Source organism: Dromaius novaehollandiae, chromosome 9 (genome assembly GCF_036370855.1).
Source record: "Dromaius novaehollandiae isolate bDroNov1 chromosome 9, bDroNov1.hap1, whole genome shotgun sequence".
NCBI classification, from domain to species: domain Eukaryota; kingdom Metazoa; phylum Chordata; class Aves; order Casuariiformes; family Dromaiidae; genus Dromaius; species Dromaius novaehollandiae.
Genome location: NC_088106.1, coordinates 12,980,831 through 12,997,061, shown reverse-complemented (window position 1 = coordinate 12,997,061; position 16,231 = coordinate 12,980,831). Strand labels below are relative to the sequence as shown.

The window sequence follows — 16,231 nt, the reverse complement described above, 5'->3', positions numbered from 1 at the left end:
TAATTCATAGGGAAGGTATATTTAAAGCTGCTCTAAAATAGTTGGAAGCCTTTGTAATCGCCTGTGTGCCTAGGCTCTTTAAAGTGCCCTAGCAAATGAAACAATGTAGCTTATGTCCAAATTTGTCCTGCTTTATACCAATGACCAAGTGACTTGTGCATAGTCATGTACTGGGGGGAATAAAATGTTAAGAAGGGTTCTTTGCTGACCATGCAGCACTGAAAGGCTGAACTTTAGGTTTTGTGGAGGCCTGATGTAGAAAGCGATGGCTATAATGTGTTTTTTCCTGACCTGTTTAAATATTACAGCAAAGCATTTGTATCCACTGTTTTTTCACCTTTCACTTCGCTGTATCTTCCCTTCCTGCTGGACACCGGACATACAGGGTCATGAAAAAGAAGCACTACAGCTAATGGCAACATATCTACCCAAGGACACCTCCCCAGGGTCAGCCTACCAGGAAGGTGGAGGCCTCTATGCCTTGGGTCTCATTCATGCTAACCATGGCGGGGACATCATTGACTATTTGCTGAACCAGCTGAAGAATGCCAGTAATGATGTACGTACTGGGTTCAGTGATGAACCAAGGTTTTATTGGGAGTACCTAGAAGGGTGCTAGCTACTTAAGAAGTGGGGGTAATAAGCAACCAAGACCATAGCAGTGGTGTGACATTTATGCCTCCCATGAGCCTTATATGTAAGGTCCGGTTAACAACCTCTTTCTAACAGTTCAGGTGACATTTATAGGCAGTTCTTATGTATTTGACAGTGGCTCTAGCTTCATTTTTCTTACTACCTATATATCTACTTTGTTTTGCTAGTGAATGAATGCCTGCAGCATTCGAACCCTATTTTCGCTTACAATTTAACTATGAAAGGAATAAGTCAGTGAAATCGTGTGCTGCACAGTAGGTTTAACTTAACTTAAAGTAGTTCTTCACCAATTGTTACTGACAGACATCTACAAAAGGTATCCTTTTAAGTCTGGAATAGCTTCCTGATTAGTATTTTCCCAGTACGTTCCCTCCTCCTCTTTTGGGAATTTCAGACCACATCTTCGAAATTTCTGTGAAGGTATCCCACTCATCTTTTTGCAAGTATCCTGCCTTTCCCATATCCATTGCTAGAGCACAACAGGGATGTGGGCTGTGCGAGTGGGTACTGATTTAACTTTCCATTCAGATACTATTACTGAGCAGCAATTTTTATTCATTGCACAGTTTTGTGGTACTACCTAAATCACTCAGTGGGGAAAAAGAGCTCAAAGATACTTTAGGAAGTCTCATGCTGTGTGGAAAGCTTCTGACGCTCCTTGTTTATGGGCCTTTGAACTGCCTTTTTTGCTCTGGCTTCTGCCTCTCTGATCAGAGAGTAACTGCCTGAGAAAGTAAGTGTTTTTTCTAACCGGCCAACAGATCATTTTGGGAGGTTTGGGGCTAAGAGTTTGCAGCTTTGTGTTGATGGAAAGAGGTCTACTTTAGCTGAAGCCATATTGTTCCCTGTTTTATGACGTCTAAGCATGTATGTGCTTCTCTCTAGATTGTCCGACATGGTGGCAGCCTAGGTTTGGGTCTGGCTGCCATGGGGACAGCACGTCAAGATGTGTATGATTTGCTGAAAACAAATCTCTACCAGGATGATGCAGTGACAGGTAAATGTTCTGTTTTTAAAGTAAATAACCATCTGAGACCTTATCGGTCAGCTGATTTTTTTTTTCCAGGTTGTCTATTAGCAGCATAGATCACTTCTAGGTTGCCTTGGATGCATTTTGTCAATTGACCTTTTTCTGACCTGCAATGTTTCTTTAGTTATGTTGCAGTAATGGTCAGAGGTCCTGTCAGGATTGGGTTCTGGCACTGTGCCAACCTCTGTTAAGACGTGATAGGTCTTTAAGCAATTTTTTATGTTGCTCTGTTATTTTCTTTGTCACATACTTTTTATTTAGCCTGGCTGATTTCTCCTCTAGAGTCACGTGCCCTTTCTGGCTGAGAGAGGCAGGCTTGGAGACACTTGTGGGGATTCCTGCTGCATTGGCTGGGGTTCACAGAAAAATGATCTAAGCAGCTGTTGGGCCAAGAAAGAGAAATTTGAACTTGGTAGGGAAGAATATCAAGTTGTGGCTGGTGGTTTGGCTTTCTAAGCACGCTTGCCCATGAATAATGGGCACACTGCTGGGCATGGCAGTGTCCAGAAGTGATCTGTTAACCTGTGTTTTATGTGATTCTCTGGATATAATTGCTGCTTCTTGGAGTTGAATGTTTGATTTTTCCTTTCTGTGCTATACAGGTGAGGCAGCTGGTCTGGCACTGGGATTGGTTATGCTGGGATCTAAAAATGCTCAGGCTATTGAGGACATGGTTGGCTACGCACAGGAAACCCAGCATGAAAAGATTTTGCGGGGCCTTGCTGTTGGAATTGCTCTGGTGATGTATGGGAGGATGGAGGAGGCCGATGCTCTCATAGAGAGTCTCTGCAGAGATAAGGTGAGTTTGACTGTGTCTTAATGCTGGGCCCACTTGTTACAGAGGTATCCTACCTGTCCTTTTCTGAAATCTCTGGCTAAGGCGGGTTGGCTGTTTTCACCAGGGAAGTTCTTATGTGGATCTGAAGTGGGGCCATTTCAAGGATTATTTCACCCTGACAAGGACACAAGAACAACAACGTTGACTCTTGTATTAGCTCGGCCTGATATTCAGTCTCCATAACCCCGTGAGCAGCAACAAGAAGCAGAACAGGGTGTAGTGGTTAAAAACAGATGAAGCTCACTTTAGCTGGATCATTCTCAAGGATCTAATGGCAGTCAATAGAAGACACTGATCAAGAAACACTGAGTGGCATTTCTGCCTGATAATCTTGTCGGCAGCCTAGGGCATAGCGACTTCCTGTCCACCTGAAATTACCAGATAACATCCCTGCTTTGGTGATTGTCCTGTTACTTGTCCCTAAGAATCACGAGGAAACAACAGAGCATTGAGACTGCCTAATCGCAGCTTCCAAGCTCAAAAGCGAAACAGATTCGAAGTTGGAATTACTGAATCATGTTGTGGATAAAGATTAAATATTGGTGCTTGATGCTTTCTCTTCCAGGATCCAATTCTCCGTCGTTCAGGCATGTACACTGTTGCTATGGCATACTGTGGCTCAGGGAACAACAAGGCTATCAGACGTCTGCTACATGTGGCTGTAAGTACTGTGGGCTTCAGGAGCATGTAGCAAGAAGTTTGTGGTGAGAGAGAGTCAGCACATCACTTTGACGGGCTTTGTGTGTTCACTGTTAGTGTTCTGGTCCAAAGCAGAGGTTGTAAAGAGATGAGAGCTTTCCTTAAAACTATGAGTAGAAATAACAGGCTCTGCTGACATTAAGATAAATAGACTTTCAGCAAGAGAATGTTTACCCTGGTATCACGAAGAAGAAAATTGTTAAAAATTGGTACTAGTAAATCAATAAAATTAATAATGGGTTTGCAATGTATAACCTGCATAATAACAGGCTGGAAGGAAATCAACATAAGCTGTAAAAGATGGCATTTTTCTGCTCTTTGGTAGGCTTGCAGTCACAGTATTTGAATGCGAGTTGGTCTGTTTCAGCTAAGGTTGAACATGACCTTTAGTTTCCTTTCTCCATAATCTTGTCTTCCTGATTAATTTGTGTTCCTGGACACCTTGCTGAAAATGTTGCAGAGTCAGGTGTTTCAGCTGTACTCTGAATGTCCCACTTTCTCCTTTGTAGGTGAGTGATGTGAATGATGACGTGAGGCGGGCAGCTGTTGAGTCACTTGGTTTCATTCTGTTCAGGTACAGTATCTTCCTCTGTCACTTTTACAGCCTTCAGTTTGATGTCTCTCATATTTCTAGGAAATGTGCATGCTATTGCTGTCGTTACCTGACTTGATTGCTAACTAAATGGAGGTTGAAAAGTCAAAAACCAGAGAGACTAAAACATGGTTCAGAATTAGAAGCTTTGGGCTTGGTTTCGCTGGTAAGCCCTACTTGTGCGACTATGGAGCAGATGGGGCATTGGTTTGTTGCTGGGATAAGCACAGAGAAAGAGATTCTGTTTCAAAAACAATGCATGTAGGCTTGTACCATGAGTAGTAGAAATGCAACCTTCCAGCATAAAAATAGTGACAGAATAAAATTTCACATGAAAAGGAAAAAAAAAAAACCTCACAGATCTCTTGGATGTACATCATGCAGTAATGTAACTTTTTTGTATAGTTTCTTTAGTTTCTTTAATAGCTTTAACTTTACTTTTTGAAGTGTGTGAACTGAACAAATGGTTCCAAAACTGGGGAATGCTCTGCTGAGCGGTCTGTGGGAGAGCATGGAAAGTGCTATGGGATAGAGTGGTAGAGAAATGACTGCTGCCAGACAAAGCTGTAGAAAGCAGGAGCTAGAAGAGTCTGTTGCTGCCAGGAGTCATATTGCTGTCTCATCTCATTATGGTGTTGCTTTTTTAAAGTCTCACTGCTGCTTTCCCTTGCCACCTCCTCCCAGCAGCTACCCCAGCAACTCGCACTTTACTTACTTGTTCAGTGTATTCCTTGGAAACTCACTTAAATGCTTTTTAACCGTTGATATTTCATAGGGAAGAAGGGATATCTTAGAGCTGCCAGACTGGGTGTTACTTGAACTTCATAGTATCCTTATGCATGTGAGAGAGAAGTCCCCTTAACTCTAAGAAACAGCACATCAGGGAAAACTAAATTTCTCTAGACCTGTTAACTGCTTCTGGGTGTTTTTGCGGAAACAGCGTATGCACCATTCATAGCCTGAAGGGAGTTGGATGCCTTATCACAGGAGAGTGATTCTTTTGTTGTTCAGTGCCATTTTGTTTATTACGTGTTTATTAAGATACTGGGGTTTTTTTGTTTTGTTTTTAAGTCAGTTGTGACTTCTTAAGTGTTCAGCATGCTTAATGAGCCTTTCTGTAGGTTTCCAGACGTATGGTTTAATTGTCTGAATAGACTTAGATAAACTTTACAAATAGAATGAAAAATTGATATTTGAAGGATCGAGGGTTAATTAAAAATTAAATATGCAATGCTTGTGCCAGGCCTCCTAAAGGCAGCACTACTTAGACAAATATGTCTGCCTACTTGCTCTCTAAAATGTACCTGCAGGCTGTGACTTCTCTAAGACTAACTCGAAGGAAGATGTTGAAATAATCTTTACTTTTTAGTTCATTTTTTTAAGTATCCATTGTTAAGCCCTGAGAGGTTACTGAGCTTGCGTGTGTTCTACAGCTAGTGGTGCTGTTTTTCCTGCTTCTGTTAAGTGAATGCCATTCTCTATCTGTCAATGGTATTTTGAAGGTATGTTCTGCAGTTCCCTGGGTAAGAGTGTGGATTTTTTGTTGTTTTGTTGGGGTTTTTTTTGCTTTTTTTTGTATGACTGGGGAGTTAGAAGGCTCACCAAGGTCTAATCCTTGCCTTCCTCTGTTAATATAGGAATCCGTGTGTGTAGTCTGAGCACTGAGCCAAGCAGCAGCCTTTGAGTGTGTCTGAGAGGAGGCAGTGCATACTTGGTCCAAAGTCCAGGACTGTAATTTTAAATGGATAGTCTTTAAGATCTTTGTTTGCATCTTCTTTGAGTTGGTGGCAGTCTTTTAATGATTCATCCTGAAAAGCAGGCCAGTAAAAGGTGCTTCAAACTGCTAATCCAAAAACTGGGTTACTGACACTTCCAGTCAAGTTATCATTAACCAAGTTGCTTCTTGTTTGGAAATTACTCTGCTCCATTCTGTTTTATCTGAAGCATATTTTGACTGCAATTTAACATGGTTTACAAATGAAACACGTTCCCTCTGTGGGCAGCAGGCGTCTCCCAAGAGCTTCTGCTCCGTTGCTTTCAGGAGCACAGATCGTTCCTTGCTACACAGCGATCTGTCCCTCTCCTGAAAGCAGAGAGTCTGTTTAACTGGCTTCTGTGTCTGTGTACAGAAGGAAAATTCCACACAGGCCGTCCATAGTTTCAGGGATCTTTTTTCCAAACAGGTTGCGACAAAGCACTTTTGATCTCCAATTTCAATGTCATTTTTCTTCTCAAGAAATGTGAAGCATAATTGGACATTGATAACTTCCTACCAAAATGAGAAGCTTTCAGAGCTCTGTGCTAGACCAGTTACTGTGTGCTGGTATCTCTCTGGAGTACTAAATACTGATCATCATCTTCAGGTTCTCTCTCTTGCTCACTTTTTTTTTTTTGTATCTTCCGTTGCAGGTTTCTGCTTTGCATTTTGATTGCTAAGCTTTTTCACTTGGTAGTTTTTTATAAAGTATGTTATCAGCTATTTTGCTTTAGGACGTAGCTTTTGGAGGGAACCTTCAGTTTGTCTCGTCCAGGCCCCAGCAATCACATGCAATGATGGAAGAGATTTTCTGCCTAGAGATACCCACCTCTACTGCCTGCATTCTTCTCTCTGGTTATAAACCAAAAGGGTTCTTTCAGTGCCTGGAAAGAAACTTTGTTTTTCGCTGTAGGGATCTAAAGGGTGGTTTCACATTACCTTTTCCCTTTGCTGGAACCTGCTACTTAGCGTTAATTGTGTGCTGGGGCCCATTTCAACATTGCAGGCTGGCAGAAGCATAAAGAGCAGGGGGCATCATTTAAGTTTGTGAGAGTCAATGAGTGAAATAACATCTGTTTCTTAGGAGTGTCATTTGCTGAAGGCTAATTGGATTTATTAGCTCTAAAAATCATAAATAGACTATCAGATACTGGCAAGAGTCAGGTGCTGGGTATATAGTGCTCTTGAATGGAGTATTTTGCAATGGGAGGTGAGTAGATCTGTAACACAGTGGGCTAAGCCCTATACTGGATAAAATACAGCTCATCTTAGGTGCAAAAACATGATTGAAGCTTCCGTAAGAAGAGGTCAAATTGAATTCTTCGTATTTGGTTCCAGAAAGGGAACTGTGAAGTTGGGATTAAAATAGGAGAATAAATTCATTTAATGTAATCTGTGTTTTTCCTAGAGGATTCGTGCCGTTACTGGAGGACCGAATGTACTGGGGGTGCAAGTTCCTCTGCTGAGCTGCGCACTACAGCAGCAGGGGCATGCACAGGCATTGGCTTCTGCCTGTTCCTCCTGTAGGAATAGTAAAATCCAGATATGGGTGGAGCTGACCCAGTCTGAGAGTGGTAATTCCCTTAAACCACCACTGGTGAATGTGGCAGAGCTGGAGCCCACAAATTTACTTTGTCTCCTAAATCCCTAGCTTGTTTTCTGTTTGTTGCAGCTCTTTGTGAATAAACATTCTTCCTCTTGGATTTCAACTAAAAGTGTCTTGAGCTTCTCACAGCCTGCTTTTTTTAGGTAATTCAGTGTCTGCCTAACAGACCATTTTGTAAGGCTGTACTGTCCCTGTTTACCTAGTGAATGTACCTTGCCAGCACAGGCATGAAGCCCTGTATCCATTCCAGAGCACAGCTTGGCCCTTATGGCAAGAGTTAATGGAAGCAGCACAATATCAGAATAAAACATGATAGAACGTAATGTAATGAAAGCTGACATATGAGATTTAAAGAGCCAACTTTAAGACTGTAACTTGGAGATTGACCTTTTTTTTTAAGCACAGACCATGTTTTAGAATTTTTTGCACTTACTATTTATTGAAGAAGTCTGTGAAAGAATGTGTATGGCTGCTGCATTGTTGAAAACTTGTGAATGAAGGTTTGGATGCCTTTTTAGAAGGGACATTCTAGTGTAGGTTATTAAGTTTTGCCTGAGAATTGCAAGATTAAATTTTCTAGTGTGTTATGAAAGGTGTCAAGCTATTCATTGCAACATTCTCTGCTGTCCTTAACATACATCTATCTGCATGTATCTGTTTTCTTTTATCTGCAAAGTGGTTAAAAAAAAAACAACCCCCAAAAACATAGAATGTGAAAGCAATCTGTAGTTATGGTTCTCTTTAAATTAGTAGCAGCATGTTTCTTTTCTCTTTTTTCTTTTTCTTTTTTTTTTTTTTTTGTTCTGTGCAATGCCTTCTATCTTCTTCTCAGATCACTTTAAAAATGTTAAATTGCTCTTTCAGCAGTGTTCAGGAGTTTCCTTCCTGCGTTCCTTTCCAAAGCTGTTCTTTGTTGCGTGGAGCAAAGGTGAAAAGTCAGTGAAATTCTCACTTCTGCAGCAGGATCGCTTGCTGTGTTTGCTCAGTGAATCCCATGCTGCTTTGGGGGTAAGCCATGCAAGGAACACCACTAGATCCTGTGTTTGCTTTGCTCAAAACATCATCGAGGGTGCAAGAGTTGTGCAGGGATTAGGGAAGCTGGGGCTAATGCTGCTGCAGCAGTTCCTCGCCTTGCTGCCGGATGCCCACTTGTGTGAACGTCTGCAGGCAGGTTGGGCTAGGGGCAAAGCAGCAGCCACCACGCTGCTCGGGCTGCAGAGTAAGCAGTTAGCACAAAGGTAACTTGGAGATTTCAACCTTTTTCAATTTGTGAGCTCCATAAAGAGCTGTCTGGTGGGACATGTACCAATTGACCTTTACTGACAGCAGTGCTACTGTTCTGAATTCTGTTTTTGCTGCCTGTTTAGAAGTAGTCCACCCAGTCTGCAGACTGGGATCAAAACCAGAGCTATTGGCTACAGGACTTAGCATGGCTTTTTACCCCCTTCAGCTTACTATCCTACAAAAATTAGGCATTAGTTATGTATTTTTTGACTCAACAGTTTCATGCCATGGTATTAAATTGTCAGAAAATGCTGTGGTGCAAGAGAATTGTTTCGAAACTGCCTCCTCCTTTCTCTCTCCGCACAGCTAGCGAAACAGTAGTATGGCATAAAAAAAACTGAGACTTTTTACATCATTTCTTTTTAAAAAATGACTGCATCTTACAGGAGACACTTTTAAAGTAAAATATTATTGTAAAATGGTACAGAGGCGTGAATAAAGCTTGAGATATTTGGAGATTGGGGTGTGGGTAACAGGGCTGTACAAAAAGCTGTATGGTTAAATAGCAAGAAGAAAAGTGGTGTATATACTTGGATACTGTAACATATCTCTCTGTTCTCCCAGTCTTGCTACTATTTATTGCCAATGATCATAGACTACAAATATTACCTTATTACTGGTGTTTATGTATTAGTCCTTCTTTCTGCTAAAGTGGTTTCTAAAATATTTATCATGGCTGTTGGAAAACAGTGTTTAAGATGCTTGTGATTTCTGGTCAGCCTTTCTTTTTCTTCCCTCCCTCCTCCCCCCTTTGCGTTTTAAAGAGGGTTATGACGGAGTGGAAAACATGTTAAATTTGAAGTGTTTTAGCTTTTCAAAATGGAAAGTTTTTTTTTATCTTATATTTTATAACTTTACATCATGAATTGACCTTTGTCTTGCAGAGTAAGAGCAATGCTGCAGTGTTTCTAAACACTTTTAGTTGATACAGGAAATGAGGTAGAAATTTTAAAGATTATAACAAATCTGCTTAGGGAGAAGGCTTCAACATGGGTTGCAGCAGTGCTTGAAAGCACAAAGTAAAGGTTTAACCACTCCGATCGCAGTTGTAAGTCCAGGGAGATAAGACAGCAGGACCTTATTGCTTCTCTGGGCGTTGCAAAAAGTTCCTTAAGGCACAGGGATTGTGGGATGCTGCCGTTGCCCTTGTGTGGCATGGCTGGGAAAGGGATTGGGGCAAGAGAGGGAATAATGCAGCCTCTAGAGCATCCCAAAAGGAAGATTTAGTCTTGGCTGCTAAGTGTACGCTACCCATAGGTGGAGAACTGTGAATGGCTTATGTTCAGTTTATCCTTTTAGGATAATGCAAGCAAAATAGTAATGTTTCCTGCTTTTGTATTCTTTGTGTTTACATAGCCTGTGGTATTTTAATGATATATATATATTTGTTTTAAAGCAAACGAAAGTTCTGGATTTTATTTCAGTAGGACTTGGGCAGTTTGTTTTCTTTAACTTATATAGCCTACGTCTATGCAGAAGGCAGATGGCAGCTTTTCTGGGTAATTGAGTACGAGCCTAACAGTTGTTTTAATGTGATCTGTACCAGTGACTTTCTCAGTGTATTAACTGTGAAGGAGAGGAATTTAGCATAACATACCTGCTTGTTAATTCTTCCGTAGAAAAGATTAAAAGGGTTTTGTTTACCCTCCAGTCCATTTCATCTTTGTCGTCTTCAGCCTTTTTGATGGAGGGGAATGGGGGCCCCTTTAAATGATTGGAAGGTTAATAGTAACAGAAATGTTTTTGTGGTTAGAAGAAGCCTTAGACTTTCACTGAAGTCCAGATTTGAAAATGCCTCCTTTATCTGCGAATCTGAAACTGGAAAAAGCTCTGTGGGACATCATAGGTTGTGTAGCGCGTTGGAGGACTTCCCTGGTGTCTCTGGCAAAACTGATCTCCGTTCTCATGAAAACCGTAGTCGTAACACTCAGATTACACAAATACATTAATTGTTTCAAACAGTGCAGTAAGAGACCCTGCATGAGTTCTTTGCCAGCTAGTCGTCTTTGTTTTAGACTATTTGTATGTGTGAGTTTATTTACTTTTTAAAATAGGGCTCAGTGCCTTATATCACTTGGGTGCTTTTGAAAATCTCAGCAAGTGCTTTGACTTCCTACTGTAAACTGTGACGCCTACACCAACAAGTAGATTAATGTGGTAGGTTTAAATCAGAGGTAGATTCTTCAGCCTTGCTACTGCCCCAGATGTGTTCCTTCAAGAAGTCACTCTCCTCTCTCCTTGGGGCCTAAAAGTACTGCCTATAGAGCCTATAGTAACCCGAACAAAGATTTTAAGATCACTAAATCAGTGTGCATGGGAGGAGGGAGAGAAACCAGTCCAGTATATTCACCTTCCCCTAAATTCGAGGAAATTTTTTTTTCAGTTTCTCAGATTATAAACACAAAGGCTTTTTAACTGAATAATAAACAACATTTTAAACAGTGTGTTTTATAACTGAATTACTTGTCTGACCAAATTCTTACATTTGCTTTACAAATGCTGTTCAGCAAATGAAGTTTCAAATTAAGTCATCAAAAATGTGGAGATTCTTTGAGCCATTAAATGAGGCTGCTGAACATTCCTTTTTGGCAAAAAATTGCTGCTGGATTTTATTAGGGGATATTGATATGCACGTGCGTGAATGTTGCAGAATAAAAGGTTCATTTGTTGTGCAAGGTTTAATGCCTTTGAGACTGAAATGAGCTGCTATCACCTGTCTAGAGCATTTGCAGAGAGGATCCTTTAGAGCCCAAGAGGCTCTTAATTTTTAAGGGCATGATGTTTTTCAAGGGTTGGAAAGGACCTGGATAACTTGATGATGAGAATCTTAGAAGTGTCTAGACAAACTGGGTTTGACATGAATTATTAAAAAAAGGAAGCTTCAGCAAGTCATCATTTTTTTAACTAGCTTCCTACTTGAAAAGCAAAAAGCTTCCTCTCCTGTTCTGCAGAGTGAAAGCCTCTCTCCTTGCAACCGGAGAAAACAGTTTGTCTCAATGAAACTGGCACTGACAGTAAACACCATGATGTCAAATGCCAAAGCAAAAACATGAAAGTAAGTTCTCTACTGCCTGTTGTTTTTTGCCATGTTGATAGCTACCTAAAGAGCCAAAGGGGAAGTGAAACAAAGGAGTGCTTCTCGGCAGCTGTACATGGGCATCTTTATTAAAATGATGAAAGAAATCTAATGCTTCTTGGTGATATTTAATAAGTCCCAAGAATTAGCCAGAATGCTGGGACTCCTGGCTCCAGCTTGCATGGCGAAGAGCCAGAAGAGCGTTGGGGAGCGTGCTGCCTCTCCGGGCTCCAGCATCTCAGGTTGTTTGGGATGCCTTTACCAGGTTTACTGTGCTCGTGTTACTTTACCTTTTAAGGATGATGTTAGGTGTGGCAGCCCAGAAGGAGATTTATGGAGTAATGCTTTTGCTGTCCCATTCCAACTTGTAATGCTTCGGATTTTTCCGCAATAAGAAAATGGTGTAGAAAAATGACATCTTCCGTGAAGCACTATAAGAAATCAGTATGCCTCTTGCACATTATCAAACGGCCTTACAGCATTAGTCTGTCTTTTCAATGCCTTGATTTTTGTTTAACATTGGATTATTTAAGTGTACTTTTGTTCCATTTGAAAATTGATCCTAGCGTGGCCACGTGTGACCCAGTTAGGAGAAGTTTTACGCTTGGAGAATACAAGATCAGTGATGGATGAACTGAGGGCTTACAACTTGCAGAACTCTAGATGGTTTGGGACTGGTTTCCTGAAATCTATCTTACATCACCACAGTTGAGATTAGCTAAAGTTCTTGAGCCTCGGTTTCTGGGGATAGTGTGAAGGCAGGGGTGGGGAGGGTCTATTTTCTGTGGGTTTTTTTTGTATTTTGGTTTTTTTTTGGGGGGGGGGGAGTGTTGGTACTTTAATTTACATTTCAAGACCCCCATTCTGTTAGCTTCCAAACTCCATTATTTTCCTCTCTCTAAGACTGCTGAGATGGATATAGTTAGAGGTAGTCCTTCTCTCCATGTCTGTGCTGTAATTTTTGTTTAATTAGATAGGCAGCCAGAACATTGAATAAATGTCTCCTAATGTATTTTAAGTAATTAGAAAAAAAAAAACCCTACTTGAGCACTGTCCTTCTAAAATGTTTTTCTTCCCATAGTGATGTATATTGCAGATCAGCTTTATGACTTTTGTCTTTTTTGCTTCTTTGGTAACTCAAACGGAACGTAAATGTACCAGATAAAAGTTTCTGTAGTACTGAGGAAAGTGTAACTGGTTCGTGTGTAAGTTATTTTATCTAGGGTATAGGGGCCATAGAGATGGCCAGGTGGCTGGCTTGCCATGGGCCCGATTCTGAAAGATTTAAGAGCGTTTCACTGTTTAAAAAAAAAAAAAAAAAAAAAAAAAAAAAAAAGAATTTTGTCAAATGTAGTACTTTCTGACTGAAATTTTTTTTTGGTAGAATGGGAAGGTGGCCAGCCCTTTTTGCCATGAAAGCTCTTGTGTTCTGCTAGCAGGTGAATTTAAACCTTATGTCAATTATTATTTAGGCTGATATCCTTATGAAGGAAGCTGGAAGTTATAAAAGTCCTCTCACTTCATAGCTGGGATTTAAAGTGTATTTTACATATTTGTGTTACTTCAAGATGATGCTAGCAGATGTAGCAGACACCCAAGTCTCCCTTGTCAGCACCACACAGGTAATACTGTGCTTAGTTACCATTCAACAAACTTACTTGTGCTTTCTTAAAACAGCTTGCAGTAACTTTTTTCAATTGTGTCTTGCTGATGAAGGTAATGTCTTTGTTCACATCTAGTGTTGCAGATACAGTTGCTGAAACAAGAACTAGAACTCTTCTGTCCACTATATTGTCTTTTAATTTCATAGTTCTGCATCATGCCTTCATCTTTCTGCTCCCTCTGTCCTTGCACTTTCCAAAAACATTACCTCAATTCTTAAATTGTCTGTCTAATCTGTGGATGAGCAATTTCTTTTTCGCACTTAACAGGTTAAAGTGAATGTGTATGTTTTCTTGGTCATGCATTTCTGTCTATGGGGAAATTTGCTTTTTCTGTAGGAGGACTGGACTTTGAGTAGTCATTTGGTTGTGGTTTATGGCCTGATTGAGGTATTGCTGCTGACTAAATGCAGTAAGTGGAACATGTTGAGCTTCTATTTATGGTAATAAAAGTTGAGAAATCTATATGCTGGCTTCACAAAATACATCTTTGCTGGGTGAGACCTTTTCAAGGATTGTTTCCTGTTCTCGTTGCCTAACTGCAGATTAGTAAGAGGCCTTGGAATCGTTCTTAATGGGACACTTCCGGCAAATTAGTCGTGGTGTTATTGCTCATTGCAGGCTGACCGTTGTACCAGGGTAGGGTCAGACAGAAGAGGACCAAGTTACCTCTTGCTTTTTCCAGATCCTGTAAGCCAGCTGTGAGGTTCCTGCTGGAAAAGGAAAGTTTAAATTGCTGCTGATGGTGGGATTGTTAATCCAGTCTAGTCCTCTTCCCCAGGGTTAGGATATCCCTTGCATAGCTCCTGTTAGCACCCTCTAAAGACTGTTCACTTGGAGCCTGCTAGAGCGTTTATGAGGGAGAGGAAGGGAAGGCACCTGCAAGATTTGAACAAATAACCCCCACACTCTTTCTTCCCCACCACCTTTGCCAGCTACTGCAGAGATCCAGATTTGCCTTGGAGGAACTCAGTGAACTGGGATTTGCTGCTTCCAAGATCAGCTCATGGGCGGCAGCGTGCCTTTGGAAAGGCAGTATTTCATCTATCTGCAGAGTTGGGAGCCCATACCGCAGACCTTCCATTCCTCCCTAATTCTGTGTTCTGTTTTTGCTAAGCTCTGTCTCCTCTTATTATCAAAGAGAAGTTTTCTGGGACGTGTGTCACTGAGGGGGAGGGAGATGAACGAAAGAAAGCTTGGTGATCTTAGTTCCAGGACATGGCTTTAGTTCCAGGAATGAGGGATTGCAAACTGGAGGTTCATCTTCTGGAACCTATGGAAGTGAATGATTGCTGCCTGCTGTTTGAATGTGTTTTGTTTGATCTGCATGGATTTATTAAGTAGCAGGGGGAGTTTTCAAAGTTGACTGTTTTTCAGCTGTCTGGCTGCTGGGAAGTAACTCCCCAAGAATGGTGGTGTATCCATTTGCCACTTTGTGTCATTCCTCATGAAGGCTGGTTCCTGCATTGCAGGTGATGCTTGTGTCATTATTTTTCTGCAGTGATCGCTCTGTCCGTGAATGTGATCATACTTTTGTCTGGTTCCAGGGCTCCTGCCTCAGGTTAAGTGAGGGATTAGTCTGTGAAGTTTTCAGCTAAATACCTGGAAGTTCTTTTTTTCTTACTCCCTCTGCCCTTGAGTTTCCAAATAATCTAGGTCCAATTAAAAGCTTTTGATTCTCAGATATTTCTAGATATAGGCGTCTTTCACAGCTATAATAATGCATCAATTCTGGCTTTTAACTACAGTATGCTCTTAACAAATTTTGATTAGTGAAGGAAGAGTAAGAGAAGTTGGAGCTTATTCTAGCTTCAGTGGCTAGTGACTATCACCCAAAAGGGGAGAAAGGAGAAAAATTACTGTACATACCATAGAAGCATTTTTAATATTTTCTCCTGGAACTTTCTGGCAGTTGTTACATCAGGCTCTGTTTCAAACTTGCATATGTTTTAAATTAAATATATATAAATAAATGTTGGAAGGACATGTTATCTTTAGTACTTTCTGTTCTGTGGATGAAAAAGCTAAGCCTTTTGCTGTACCTAATTTCAGTGTGTAACTGAAGAGCTCTGAAAATATCAAAGATGAAAACAAAACCAGCTCCCTTTGAGCTGAAAATTTTACTGTAAATGGAAACTGCGAAAAGATGTCGAGTTGGCTGCTTACTGTAAGAACTACAGTACTTTGGGGAAATCTGTTTTTCCTTCCCAAAGAGAAGTGGTCTGGAACTGGTAGAAGCTCCTGATTTCCCAGGTGATAACAGCTTTGTTAGTTTTTACAGATTTAGAGTGTGATGGGTGATTCTTTCTATGATTTTTTTGCTCTACTAGAATATTGGATTTACCAATACCATGTTTCAGGGAGTGTGGATTGGGACCTTTTATTCTTGTGCCATTAGTACAATTAAATTCTTTCGAGCTATGCTAAACTATGTTTATGTGTACAGGTCTAATAGTACTGCTGTCCCTTCTGCTTTGGGAATGCTGTTAGGAGGCCTGTTGCCTCCAAAAGGTCATGCCATGTAAACATCTTTAGATCAGAGCTTTGGGTCTGCTTCTGCTCCCTTGAAATTTGGCTGTGTTCTGAAGGGCTTTTGAGAGTGCGAGAGGAGGCCTTAGTCACTGGGCTGCCTGTTCTCAGAAGGGTTTCCAACATTATCCATGCTGGAGATCTGGAACTGATATTTGCTGGGGGTGGTGGTGGAGGTTTTGTTTTGGTTTTTCCCCAGGAAGATTATGTTGGTGGAATTGCCTGGTGGGAACACTAATGGGAGAATAAGTACTGCTCTGCAACTAATGTGGGATTCTGGAGGGACTGGTTTTCTTTTATATTTTTGCTGTGAGCTCCTGAGGGATGCAAAACCTTTCTCCCACCATTTCTAAACTCTGTAATAGGGATATTGTCATAATGGAAAATGAGTTTTAAAGTTTTTGATAAAAAATTGAATGTAACACTTGTTTTTTCTATAGATTAAATCTTCTGAGGTGCAAAGGTTTGATTCACAATGCGATTTATCTGTGAAATGGATCTTGTTT

The 16,231-nt window shown here is 40.8% G+C and overlaps 1 protein-coding gene across 1 annotated transcript in view; it reads left to right on the top strand.

Annotated features, from left to right (window-relative positions):
• PSMD1 (proteasome 26S subunit, non-ATPase 1) overlaps positions 1-16,231 on the top strand; it is an 81,917-nt gene that overhangs the window by 13,471 nt on the left and 52,215 nt on the right. The window contains exons 12-16 of the mRNA XM_064516751.1: positions 386-559; positions 1,540-1,651; positions 2,287-2,483; positions 3,088-3,183; positions 3,731-3,795. Of these exons, the coding sequence (XP_064372821.1) occupies positions 386-559; positions 1,540-1,651; positions 2,287-2,483; positions 3,088-3,183; positions 3,731-3,795 (644 nt within the window). The remainder of the gene's footprint in view (positions 1-385; positions 560-1,539; positions 1,652-2,286; positions 2,484-3,087; positions 3,184-3,730; positions 3,796-16,231) is intronic.